This window comes from Ptychodera flava, chromosome 2, assembly GCF_041260155.1.
Source record: "Ptychodera flava strain L36383 chromosome 2, AS_Pfla_20210202, whole genome shotgun sequence".
Taxonomy (NCBI): domain Eukaryota; kingdom Metazoa; phylum Hemichordata; class Enteropneusta; family Ptychoderidae; genus Ptychodera; species Ptychodera flava.
The window spans coordinates 30,110,046-30,123,845 of record NC_091929.1 but is presented as its reverse complement, the minus strand read 5'-3'; the positions used below and the strand labels follow the sequence as shown (position 1 = coordinate 30,123,845).

The window sequence follows — 13,800 nt, the reverse complement described above, 5'->3', positions numbered from 1 at the left end:
TAGTTGTAAAAAAGACCTGATGTTGAGATGAGGACAGACTTCTGGTCTGGCTGGTGGGAAGAGGATGGACTGAATCATGTGTGTAGATGAAGAACACTGCATTAAAATCAGCCTTAGGGTAGATTACATGTCTTGGAAAAATATTTGAAACGTCAAATTTTACTGTACTAAGATTGCTGGTGCTCTGTGTATATGGACTTGTTTTGAATCTTGTTGAATAACCAAAGCTTTCACCGACTAACTTTTGAGAAAATCCAATCTGCAATTTCTCCCCGTAAGTTCACGCAGGAGTAGTGGCCATTTCAAATTTCAAATGTTGGTAACTCATAGATCATTTTTTTCTCAACACAAAATTTGCTCGGTGACCCCTGATTTTTTTTCCAGATTATAAAAGAGGATGGTTGAAAGTTTCTTTGGACAAATTTGAGAAGAAGTTAAAGTCATTCAGTGTTGAGGCTAGTATAAACTGCAGAAACAATCAGCTTTTCATAGTGGTCCCTCAAATAGTTAATAAATAGAATGGGACCCTTGCAGGATTGTTTTTATTTGTAAAATTATTTAGATATAGTAAAAGAATGCAATTTCAATGATTTGTAAATTAAGCCCAATCATGTTGATAGGGAAAAGGTATTTTAAATGAGTGAAAAGGAGAATATAGCTACCTTGGAATGGTCTGTCAAGATCTACAAAATCCTTGGCGATGAAGTTGGTATAATCTTTGCCATACCAGAGTTTAGCATTGCCCTGGACTCCAAGTTTGTCCAGGTCAGCATCAACGCTACTCCTGCATGTCACTAACTTGGGTACAGCCAGCACATTGGACTGTCCGACAGGCACTGAGTCGATTTCATCAAAGCCTTTCTCAACTTTCTCTAAGTTGGTGTTGCTTAATCTACCAAAGCTGGTCTTTCTGTGTATGTTGAGTTGTAGACTATTGAAGTTTGAGTCAGCTGCTGTGTTAAGATGGTCCGGAGTTGAGGGGAACTTCTGTGACAGGAAATATTGAATATATAAGTGTTATTAAATATTTTATAATGGCCGTGTCAAGGAAAGAACAATCAGCACTGCATAAAGAAATCTCAATCAAAAGGTGAGCTGAAGAAAAAACAAAAATTTTTACAATTCAACCATGAACAAAAACTATTGTACATTTAATTGGTAGTAGGTTGATGAATGAAAGATTGTTATTTACACAATAGCGTACCTCTACCCATCCATGATGGACGACTTTGCACAACCTAATATATGAAGTGAAGTAGAGTACATTATTGGGTGCAGTTTGCCAGTGAATTTGTAGACATAGAAAACATCTGGGGCCACTATACTATAATCACATACATTATCAGTAATAAGCCCAGATGATGACATCACAAAATTCACTGGTATTGACAAAGCTGCAATATGATAATACATACAATGCAAAATATCATAAGATTTTGGTCAAAGATTTTAAAGAAAGATAAACATATGTAAGTTTCATATCGTGATGTAAAGATGTTAAGTATCTCATTGAAAGAGAGGCAGCTGATAACAAATACCAGGTTGATAATGTTAAAATTACACATTCAACACAAAGACTAACAAGAAGGCTGTGTTTAGTAGTTTTCACACTTACTCTAAGAGCTCCTTGTGTAAGGTCTGTGAAGGAAGACTGTTTCGTTGGAAGGGCAGATCCGACGTCCACCAGTCTGTGTGTGAAATCATCCCATCTGCCGTAGCACAGATCAATTCCACCAAGGAATGCAATGTTCTGGTCTATCACTACTGTCTTCTCATGATGCGCCCACAGCAACACACCACCTGGTACGTGGTCTGGATGACGCATCACCTGTTACGGGTAAGATGGACAGTGTTTTTGTTAAGGGTGGTCAGCAAGTAAATGTTACCAGGGTTCCCCAGTCAATTTACCAAGGTTCACTCCTGGTATATCGGTGTAATCAGATTAAGGGACAGTAGAAATGTTACTTGGGTTCTCCTTGGTATATCAATGTAATCAGATCAGGGGACAGCAGAAATGTTGCCACGGTTCCCAAATCATTTACCAGTGTTCCCCAACCTAGGCAAAAACACTTACGGCAAAACAATTCTCATATCACCTTTGCATTCCCCTTCACATATGGTTGATGTGAGAAATCCAGGATCTTAGGCTCAAGATAATTCCTTTATTAACAATAGATAATCAATTTTGATTTTGAAATGTTGGTGAATTTCAGCTAGTTTGTTTCTCTGATACAAAACTGTGCACAGTGACTTCTAATTCTATACCCACTTATGCAAGAGAATGGTGTGAAGTTCCTTTAAGAAAATTTGAAAAAGTTCATGTCTTTCAGTTTTGACACACAATTGCTTCCCTGTGAATATATCTGAGATCAAACTATGATATTGACAATAAACAAGTTAAATGCACACCATAAATAAGACTCGACTGGCAAAATGAACATTTGTTACAACCTTAGTGTCAGTCTACATCAGTGTTACTTACTTTGATGCTTGGATGAAGTTTTCTTAATGTCAGTTTACTGTAGCTACTTTTCAACCCCAGGGCCATCTCCACTTCTTTGTACAATAATACAAATATTTTCACACCACTTTCCTTCAAAAAGAGTTGGAAATCATACAACATTTGAAAAACATAAGATGATGCATCTCCAGTATTCTTGAAAACAATCTTCTTTTAAAAAGGAACCAAGTCCTTCAAATCTACACTCACTGTAAGTTTCAATTCCCATTTATTATGTTTCACCACTTGGCAAATGGCAATATTTACTGCTCAACCAAATACGTAAATTCATTCCAAAATATTATGAACATATAACACTCTTAACACAGATAACTTCATGGAAAACAGATCCACCTAAGTTGAATTCTGCTTACCGCCTTTCTTCTGAGTATCTGATCCAGCCTCCATTTGTTTCCCTCTGTTACAGGCCTCTTCATGTAAATTTCAGGACTTAGCCTGTCAAATTACGTGAGGTGGGATTTAATAGTTATTCAATTGATATACATAACTTGAGAAACTGACCAATGAAAATGTAGTGTAACAAATTTGCCCCAGTGGGAAATATTTAATTAGACCTTGAAATTATTCATTGATGGCTTGAATTTTGGCTAAATGTAAAAATAATCAAATGGCAGATATTTAGACTCAAATTTGTACAAGATTTGCCAGTCTACTGTTTGTACGGATTCTAAAGCTTGAGGGGGTATCAAGTTGTTATTGTCCTGTTTGTGGAAAATCAAACATTTCACTTTTTCCCACACAGTTACTGCTGGAATAGCTGCAATTTTTATCACAAATATCGATGAATTTTTGGTAGTTTGCATCTCCATTACCAAAATTAGCACTGTTACGCTTGATTTTTGTTATTGATATTTAAAGTTTTCATGAGGAAAAAGTTTTTCAGTTTTGAAGCACACACATTACCTTAAAGGGAAACTGTCATTAGAACTGCACCTGTGTGAATTTCTTGTTTACAAACAATGTATTTCATGCATGATATCTAGATGCACCTCATCATCATAGCTGCAACATTTAAATTATACGATGTAGATTATGACAGACATGTTTTAACTTTCATCAATCACCATCGTACCTTGGATACAGTGTTTACATTCATGGTCATTGGGTCCCATACGACCTTTGAGTGCAGTTCCGATGACTGTATCCCTTTAATGTGTGCCAATCTAGATGGAGGTATAGATACACAATTATGTAAATACAGCTTACCACCAATCTGTAATGAATATTTCTTCTTTGGCACTTTCTAAACTATCAGCTACTGCATTGAAATAATCAGCACCATCGATATACCTGCAAACACAAGTTTTTTCATGAGTAGCTTTGAGACAACATATAACTTACTTTTCAGTAAATTCTGCTTTTATCTTACATATTAAACATGACGAAAAAAACAATTTTTTTCAATTTCTCATCTTAAATTGGAAGCTGTCAAGAAAGAAAGAAACATGAATATATGTATTTATGATATTTTATCAAACATTGATTGATAATAAATTATCATTATTATTATTTTGGCATAAAAGAATTTCGCCTGATCAATGAAAGGACAACACTGGTATTGTTACAGTCAAAATAAACACTTCATTATTTCATTTGGTATTAGAGATTACAAATTCCACTGTTCTTATCAGTGCAAAGTTCATTGCCCTTTGAGACAGGAGTCACCCATGAAGTTCAATTACGCAATCAGTGTTTACAATTATGTCACATGATCCAATACACAAGAAGACTGTTTAATCTTCACATTCTTTGAGTGGGTGAACGCCTTGAAAGACACACTACAGAGTCAAGGAGGGGTGGATTTTGTCTCATCAGAATTGCTTGCAACAACCTCTTTTGAGGATCAGACTTGAACCTGTTTGATGCTATAGTTTTCTGAGAACCAACAAAGTATCAGGTGAGTTGACATTTTCTTGTACACTGCTGAATGAACTCTTGAGGAAACTTCATAGCCCTACTCTACTGTGCAAGGGTATTGACAATGTACACGTGTCAAAGCAAGATCTTTCTGGACAATGATCAAGAACTGACCCCACTCTCATGGGCATTGATTTAGCTAAAATGTGTTTGATTTTAGAATTGGAAGTTTGTTTGCTTTAGTACTTGTATTTTAAAGTCCCACTAGCTGTATCTCTTAGCATTATTTTTATGATTTTACTTTCAGGCTAAAAATTAGTCAAAGTAGTTTGTGAGAATGTACTAATTTAGGTGTGTGAATACACTCATTATTTATGACCCATCAGGACTGAAAGTGCTCTTTTGAAGAAGATAAGGATTACACTGTGATTAACCCTTTGACTGATTTTTTCCACCAAATTTTAATGCAATATTTTACAAATTTTTGTGAACTTTTCTGTAAGTTTTTTCATAATTTTGGATCAAATGGATATCACATTTCATCAGCTACAGTTTTTTACAAAAATTTTGACAAAAATCAGAAAAACATTAACTGTGGTATATTTTTTAAAGGTTACAAAAATAGACTTTGGCACTCAAAGGGTTAAATGTTCGCCCTAACATAAAATCATAGCCCTATGCAGAAAAGCAAACACCATGGATACTGTGCACATCTTCACTGAAATCTTCACATATAAAACAGAGTAGTCTAATGTAATACATAGGTGTGAATGTTTTCAACTGTGTCATTGTATGGTCTGTTTCCTTCATAATACTTCCAAGTTTTGAAAATGGCAGGAAATCAAATCGATCATTAAAATTTGAATTTACTTGTCCAAAATTTCACAAAGGGATGGTTTCCTAAAAAGCCCGCATCCCTTCAGAGGGTAGAATTCAGAGAAAACCAGGAGAGAATGGGAAGATATTTTGAGGTCCATAAATTTAAAGAGTTACAGCTAATGCCGGGGCTTTAATTTTTTATGCAACTTTGGGCAACCGTTTCAAAGCAGTTAATTTCCCACACACCATAGGCGGCCCATACATATTGATAAGCTTATTATTGAGTTTTTCTCAGTTTTCTCTGTCACTGTCAGTCCCTCTCCTTTTCTTCATGCTCTGACTGATCGTAGTAAATAAAATAAATGACTATATAGCCTAACCTATAGCCTCTTGACTCTTTATTCATTTTACACTCCATATATCTCTCATACACACATGCTGTAATTGATTAGTCAACACAACTAATTATGCTAATCCGTGGACTTATCAGAGGTTGGTCAACATCGGAAAGATAAGTGATGTATATATAAAACCGTTTTAGTGACCATTCCTATCTTTCGCGATGTTGACCAACCCGTAAAATCCCTGATAAGTCCACGGATTAGCATAATTAGTTGTGTTGACTAATTAATTACAGCATGTGTGTATGAGAGATATACATCCTTGTCATGGAGTGTGAAATAAATAAAGAGTCACAGAGGCTAGGTTAGGTTATATAAACCATTTATTTTATTTATTCCGATCATTCAGAGCATGAAGAAAGAAGAGAAAATGATAGAGAAAACACTGTGAAAAACTCTAATACTTATTGGGTCGCCTGTGCACACACGGGAAGTCAAGGTTGTGTTATGCAAATTAGATCTTATAAACTAAGTAAATGTTCAGTCACTGTTAGAAGCATTTACTAAGACACGTCATACAACTTGACTCATGCATTTGAGATTGGACCCCTGAGTCTTTTGTGTATGAATTTAGTTTAGTTTCTTATTTCAGTATCTTACTTTGATTTATTACAGTTAACATTCTCTTACGTCCTCTGAGACCTAAGTATTCTAAATCTGGTGGGCAAGGTTTGGAGACGTAAAGACAACTCAACAAGATTTCATTCATAGAGTCAACCACTGGCTTAGGAGAATTAAGACCGCACTACATTTCCCAGCCCCAGATCACCATGAATGAACTTTGCAAGAGTACTTCCAAAGTTAGTAGCCATAAGTCGCCTGCCAGTCGCACATCTACACGCGCATGGCTTCTTTCTGCGAGAAAGAGAGAAGATCTTAAGCAGGCAGAGCTTCTGGCCAAGGTAGCCAAACTAAAGCAGAAGCATGAAGCACTAAGAGAGCAGTTAGCTCTGAAACACAAACAAGAATTATTGGCTCTCAGTACAGAAGTGGCCATGGCTGAAGCCAGAAGTAGAGATTTTTACAAGTTCAGACTGGGTGAAATGGGAACTAGACAACGGCCACATGGTGTCAAGATTGAACCACTGAATGACTCTCCTGTATTTAAAGACAGGAAGGCAACCAGTGCGCACTCCGGCGACAGAGGCAAAGACCGTATCACTGATATCCGTACAAAGGTCAACTCGCGAGACAGCATACTACAGCTACTCGTGAAAGAACCATGGATAAAAGTCGAAGCCAAAAGGATCACAGTACGGAGGAAAGTGAGGATAGTGATAGCGATGAAGGTCCTGCAGACCTAAAGAAGTTCGCAGGTGACCCCATGGAATACCGTAGGTTCGTCAGACAATTCAAGAGCAGAATTGAAAGACATACCAGCAATTTTGACGATAGAATGACTCTCCTCGAACAGTACACAGAAGGCATTGCTCACCAAATTGTCAGTGTATATGGGAACTTAGATGCAGAGCGCGGATATGTCGCAGCCTTTAAAGAGCTCGAGGAACGCTACGGTAATGTAGAAACAATCGCTAATGCATATATGAAAAAGGCATTGGAGTGGCCTGTAATCAAAGCAGATGATGCAAAGGGACTGGATTCATATGCCATCTTTCTAGCCGGATGCAAGTACGCTATTCAAAGCGAGGAGACACTGGATAATCCTGAACATCTGAGGAGAATTGTCAGGAAGCTTCCGTACTATCTACATGACAGATGGCGAAATATGGTGTTTGAGAAAAAAACACAAGGTAAAGTCGTAAAGTTTGATGACCTTGTAAGCTTTCTGAAAACTGAAGCAGAGATATCAAATGATCCAACCTTTGGCAGAGCAGCCATGAATGTGGATGTGTTCGGCAAAGAAAACCCAACGGGCACTAAGCGGACGTCCTACAGCGACAGACCAAAGGCAGGCTATCCCAGCCAAGCTGGAAGCATGAGCAAAGGCAACAGCAAGACCAATGAACCGAATCGGACAGGGAAGGCAAAACAGAAGCCATGCCTCTTCTGCAAAGACAAGAATCATGCATTCGAGAACTGTGGAAAACTGATAGCAGCAAGCCAAGCAGAGACAGTGAACTTTCTGAAAACCCAAGGCGTTTGTTTTGGCTGCCTCAAATCTGGTCATCTAAGTAGGAACTGCAAACGCAAAGCTAAATGCAATCGTTGCCAAGGAAAGCACCCAACAGTATTGCATCAGGATCGTCGACTTACAACCGATGAAGATAACGACGATTCTAAGAAGACCCGAAAGATGGACAGCGCCACTGTAAGCAACACCACAACAGAGGTAAACCAAGAACAGTCCCATATGGGAGTTGAAGATTATGATATCTCTGATGATGATGATGACACCAGTGATGATGACGACGACACCAGTGATGATGATGACAGTGATGATGCTGATGATGACATCGGTGATGATGACGATGACACCAGTGATGATGATGATGATGATGATGATGATGATGATGATAACCGTAAAGTCCTGCTAACTATTATTCCTGTCAATGTGAAGTTGAAGGGCTCAGACAGAATGGTACAGACCTACGCATTTCTGGCTCCTGGGAGTGTCATATCGTTCTGCTCTGAAAACTTACAGAGACAGCTTGGAGCCAAGGGTAGGAAGAAGAAGCTAACGATAAACACAATGGCTGGCATAGGCACCCGTATCTGTGACAATGTCACAGGCATAGAAGTGTACAACCTAGACTGCTCAGAGGAACAGGTAGAGCTGCAGACAGTTTACACGACACCGAAGATAGACATCACCGAGGACTACATCCCATGCCAAGAAGATATCATGAGATGGCCACATTTGAAAGACGTAAAACTCCCAAGAATAGACGCTGAAATAGGACTGATGATAGGCACTGGAGAAACAGAAGTGTTTACCCCCCTGGAAGTGATACGTGGTCCGAAGAACACCCCTTACGCATACAGAACTTGTGTAGGATGGATCCCCTGGCATGTAGTCAGATTGAACGAGAAAGGACAACATATTTACAGCTACAGTATACAAGTTCTTGCCGTGGAGGAGGTGGAGGAATCGGATTAATGAGACAGGTTGGTGCGACATTCCATTGACCTTGACTTTCACAAGCACACACTTGATGACAAAAGGGAATACTCCAAAGAAGACAAGGAGTTAACTTTAGGACAACAGTCATTTTAGAAATCAAATGTCGATAAATTTGGAGTAAGCCGTTTTTATTAAAATTTACACAGAGACTATGATTGTTACTTTTGATAATGAAATAGAATGGTTTAAAGTTTCTGTGAGGAAAGCTTCAGCAAAAGTTTTAAACTTCAAGTCTTGAGGCATTTACCAGCTATAAGTTGAGAGAGAATTTGATGCGTTGGCAAGTCTCACTGATTGGTTGGGAGATGTCATCTGACAAAAGAGCACCCTGACCATTGACTGATATTTCAAACTGTTTTTACACAACGTTACCTTCACTGGGGTCAGTGCGCCTCCAACAAACATGATTTCTGGACACTTTGCATCAATTTTAGGAACTGTGGAAATTTCTCTACGTCAGCCCTTTAGGGTGGACTGAAACATTCAGTTGCTTGCATCACATGTAATTTGTTTGCATCGCAACACATCATTATGGCTGAAAGGTATACAGTCACCTGTAATCTAAATATGCCCATATATGGTCAAAGGGGCATTCCTTGTATTCAAAATGCCCATGTGAGGGCGTTGTTTTTAAAAAGCAGCCACCCGTTTAAAATCTGTGATTGGTTAGATTTTCTCTTTCCATGGTAACTGTGGCAAAATTGGAAAAGGGGACAGTATACCTTTAAGGGGCACACTGCAAAGGGTAAACAGTATGCAGATCAAAACCGGTGACCCAGCAAAATGAGTGAACAAACAGCTGTTTTGCTTTATGAACTGACTTTGAATGGGCGTAATACTTACCAGTTGGCATACGACTCTGATCTAACTGGAGCAAATGATTTGTATCTGTTTCTCTTGGTGTATTCACACTTCTCAGCAAGTGTACTTATATAGTCTGCCCACTCCTTGGCTTTCCTTCGTGTCCAACATTTTAGCAGTAAATTTCTGTCAAAAAGAGAAAAAAATTTTCCAATAGTTGTACTATAGCCAGTTCACAACAGAAAGACAAAATATTAATAAAGAAAAAAATTAATTAATACCAAAGAAATGTTGGTGAACAATAGTGAATTGAACTTACTCAAGGATTTCAGAGAAAGAAATGAGTTGATGTTTTTTTCGTGGGTGATTTTACAAAGAATTACAAGAAAGATCTGTACAAAGAAATTGACAACTTTTTCAGATGTTTCTTAACAGATCTAGTAGATAGTAGGAAGAAATTTTCAATTTAACTAACATTTCCTTTTCAGCTTTAGTCACTAACAATATGGTTTGGTTATTAATAATGGCTTGTTTTCTTTGTTCGATTTTTTTAGGTAGCTCTTGAGACTTCTGTAACTTTTTATTTGCATTTCCAGTGCCCTGTGAAATTTGCTGCTCCTGTTGTTTTCAGTGAGCCCCTGCTTTAAAAAGGTTGCAACAAATCAATAAATAAATAGCCAGCTTTGATATATCAAAATAACTTCCATTGCTATAGGTACACATTCACAATGGAAATCAGATATAATTTGCCTTTAAACTAGAATTTATAATGATTTGAATTTTCATTTGTAACAAAAATGCCAGCAGCCTTGATCATATCATGATACATTGTGAAAAAGTATTCTCTGCAAAGTTGATGTCTCCAAGTAAAAATATTCCTATTTCCATGAAAAGTAGAATGCATCTCAAGTCAAATTGTTGGGATACATTTTTGGCCTATCACTTGTGTTGGTTCATATTGAAACTCATGTAGTAAATAAACTTTGTAACAAATAAAAAATACCGCAATTATACGGTGTCGCTCAAATTTGATCAGAATTGGTACATACCAGTATGGGTACCAAAGATCAACAATAAATGTTGTTTCTATCTATTTAGTGCAGAAAAATTCTACGTTGATGTTATGACAATGATTTCTGCACAGTACAACCAGAAAAACAACAAGAAATATTTAAACCAGAAAAACAAGAATGACAAAAGTAATTAAGGTCTGAAACTTTAGGTACTGAAGGTCAACTTTAGCAACATGATATGCATAGCAGAAAGGCTGCTAGCCCCCCTTAGTTTGACCATAGACGGTCTTCCTCCCCTCTACTGACAGTCTTCCTCTCCTTTACTGTCTATGGTTTGAGCAGGTCTGTTAATATGTAACAGTTCATAAACAATGACAGGAAATGACTCAAGTCAGTGGAGTAAGATTGTTTCAAGCCTGTTTCAGAATTTCGCTTTTTCTTACCTCATTTGCACATTTTTGACACTGATGTGTTCATTTGAACAAATTCACATCTCAACCCCTACATCTACCTGTACACCAAATACTGAGACGGTAGCTTTGGCGGTATGGGAGCCTTTGTGTGTGACATCCGCACATACCCACAAATATACAGACACTTAGACTCATCATATAAGCTCTTTTTGGTATTTATATATAAAACCAAATATGAGCTAAAAACTTCATTGTTTCCCCACATATCGGTATTTAACATATATAGATGTTGGCCATCTTGAGTTTCAAATTTTGGCGTGCGAATTACTGGTACATTAACACTTTGAGTGCCCAAGTCAATTTTTGTCACTGCTTCATAGAATATACACATGTCAAATTTTTTCAGTTTTTGCCAAAATTTTGATAAAGAACTGAAATGCGATGTCCATTTGGTTAAAACTTATCAAAAAAAATTACAAAAAAATTCCTAAAAATTGGTAAAATTTTGCACTAAAATTTTGGCAAGAAAAATTACAGCTATCCAAGGCTTAAATTGAAGCAACATTACCATCAAAATACTTTTGGCTGTGAGTAGACTGTGAAAAGAGCTCCACAACAATTTACCAAAAAGAGAAATTACATGCATATAAAAGCTTGAAGAAACATTTTGTCTGATGTACAGCTGTTCCCTGATCAACCTGTAATACTGCAGATTTTGTTTTGAATAATTGTCAGCATGGCCAATATGGAACAAGATCTGAATACGCAAACCCTTCAGGCAATACTGACTGCATTTCTGTTTTAATCCTTATACTTTTCAAACGATACACGACACACACCATAACAGCTCAAGTAATACTATAACAGCATTAATTATCCACTGGGATTTCATTTCACTATTTTCACTCATAGACAATTTCCTGAATCCCAGTGATGATACCAAATAACAATATAATCTATTGTTTTACTTGCTAATCAGTGAATTTAAATCCAAGTGAAACTGTCTCAAACATCCAAATAATGAAATTCAACGCCAGTGAAAATTAATACTTTTACATTATTATGCTTAACTAAGGGACTGCCTTGAATGTTTGTGGGTAGAATCATGTTGCTTGATTCAGAAGGAGATGCATAAACAGTGACTGTAGACACTTAATGACAGCCACTAGAATGATAAAATTTGTATCCCTATAGGCACAACACTGAGTAGTGTCCTTTCAGTTATCAGGCAATCTGCATCCATCATTCTGTATACTCAAAGTGTCATCATTAGTTTGGTTAGATTTCAAAACACACAGATTGCTGCGTACTTCGAAAATGTTTACAATACCTTGTCATATTGGTCACCAGCAGGCCATGGTGTACTCCTGTGTGGATGAGACCAGAGCTGACCCTGAAATCTTCGTCCATCAGCACAACACAGCAAAGCCTGCCATCTTTGGGTCTCATGTAGCCAACATAACTTTCTTTTGTTATAAGCCACCTGGATTGAAACCCACACAAAAATATCAATATTAGTAATGGAAAGAAAAAAGGAATTAGCAACCGATCTAGCTGGATACGTGACTTCTTAGAAAATTTAGAAAACAAAATGATAAAAATCGAACAAATATCTAAATCTCTCTTTCATATTGTAGAAATTTGATGGCGACCTTGAACGCAGTCCAGCATACCTGGTATATGACTCCTATACTGTTGCAGAATCCTCATGGTACTCCTATGATATATGATATAAGGGATTTTGTACTTTTTGCTAATCCCTCAATTCCTATTTTACATTATATGAGGAATGATGCATATTCCAAGCACACTCCTGTGACACCTTTATAGAATGTCTGTAGTATATTACACTATCATGGGTATATGATAGTGCAATTTAAATACACAGCAACTTGAGTATGAAGTGAATGTTAAGAGATATTATGACAGGAAGATATGTATACACTACATCAGCCAGGATGCGGGATATCTCTTCTAAGAATGGCCAAATTGGAGCTGTATACAAAGCTCTGTGATGAAGAGCGTTCAAATTTATTGTACCAATAAAAGCACATTGTAAAAAGGAATTCAGAAACTCATTAGTTAAAATAAGAAGAAGATTTTCAGTATCTCAAATTTGTTGCACACTTATGCGCACATCTTCACAGTGATAAATGTGTAAGTATATGTCCTATTTGATTTACAGCATACAGCTTACCTTTTATTCCAGTGTCCTGCCCACTCACAGTAACATCCACCACAGCATCTTGTACAGCAACCCAGCGGAATACGGTGACCACCAGATCTTTTCTTGACAGCGCCTTCCCTGCAAACAATCAAAGTATGCAAATCCATCTCAGCTTATTTTGAATACACATCCAACCAAAACATTAACTCTTTTGTCAGCATAAATAAATGACAGGTCTGTGTTATTAGCTGTAACTAATCTTGTATTTTTTAGCAGTTTTATCTTGTTTGTAAAACAAAGTTTCTTGTTCCACTCCCAAACTCATGTTGAAATGCAGCGTGTTCAACTTATCAACATAACCAAGTATGTGAATATCTTGTGTTATTGTTGTCGACTGAATCCTAGTCTAGACAAGAATTCATTAGTAAATAACATTATTATACATCTACCATCAAGAACAATAGAATTTTGCGTGCGCTAAAAAAGCCGTACGGAACGCCCGTTCCGTAACACTTACGGTTTCAAGGCGCCCCACCCCCTGCAGCTGTATCTGTGCGTTCACTGTAGAACGGTTTCAAGGGACCCCTTGGACGAGTGCCAGAACAAGTCTCGCGCGCGCTCTGTACGTACGTGTGTGTGTGTGTAGTGCACACACTCCAAAGTTTGTAGAAGCGCGTCCGAGATAGCGTTCCACACTGGCGCGATAAAATCGGAAGAAAAATTGTT

The 13,800-nt window shown here is 37.4% G+C and overlaps 2 protein-coding genes across 11 annotated transcripts in view; one reads left to right on the top strand and one right to left on the bottom strand.

Moving 5' to 3' along the window:
- LOC139118720 (phospholipase D1-like) overlaps positions 1-13,800 on the bottom strand; it is a 98,547-nt gene that overhangs the window by 21,378 nt on the left and 63,369 nt on the right. For all 9 annotated transcript variants that reach the window (XR_011548806.1, XM_070682145.1, XM_070682138.1 and 6 more), the window contains 8 exons: positions 13,105-13,212; positions 12,238-12,390; positions 9,524-9,667; positions 3,728-3,811; positions 2,875-2,956; positions 2,483-2,593; positions 1,616-1,828; positions 663-987 (listed from right to left, as the gene is read on the bottom strand). Coding sequence is in view for 8 of the 9 variants with exons in the window: in XM_070682145.1 (XP_070538246.1) it covers positions 663-987; positions 1,616-1,828; positions 2,483-2,593; positions 2,875-2,956; positions 3,728-3,811; positions 9,524-9,667; positions 12,238-12,390; positions 13,105-13,212 (1,220 nt within the window). In the remaining variant the exon portion in view is untranslated. The remainder of the gene's footprint in view (positions 1-662; positions 988-1,615; positions 1,829-2,482; positions 2,594-2,874; positions 2,957-3,727; positions 3,812-9,523; positions 9,668-12,237; positions 12,391-13,104; positions 13,213-13,800) is intronic.
- Positions 4,266-13,800, top strand: part of LOC139118762 (uncharacterized) — a 36,227-nt gene continuing 26,692 nt past the window's right edge. Inside the window, exons 1-2 of one of the 2 annotated variants that reach the window (XR_011548807.1) lie at positions 4,266-4,418; positions 6,214-8,664. Coding sequence is in view for 1 of the 2 variants with exons in the window: in XM_070682215.1 (XP_070538316.1) it covers positions 6,821-8,656 (1,836 nt within the window). In the remaining variant the exon portion in view is untranslated. Of the gene's footprint in view, positions 4,419-6,213; positions 9,528-13,800 lie in introns of those variants that run through there. The other variant, XM_070682215.1, reaches the window with a different exon arrangement.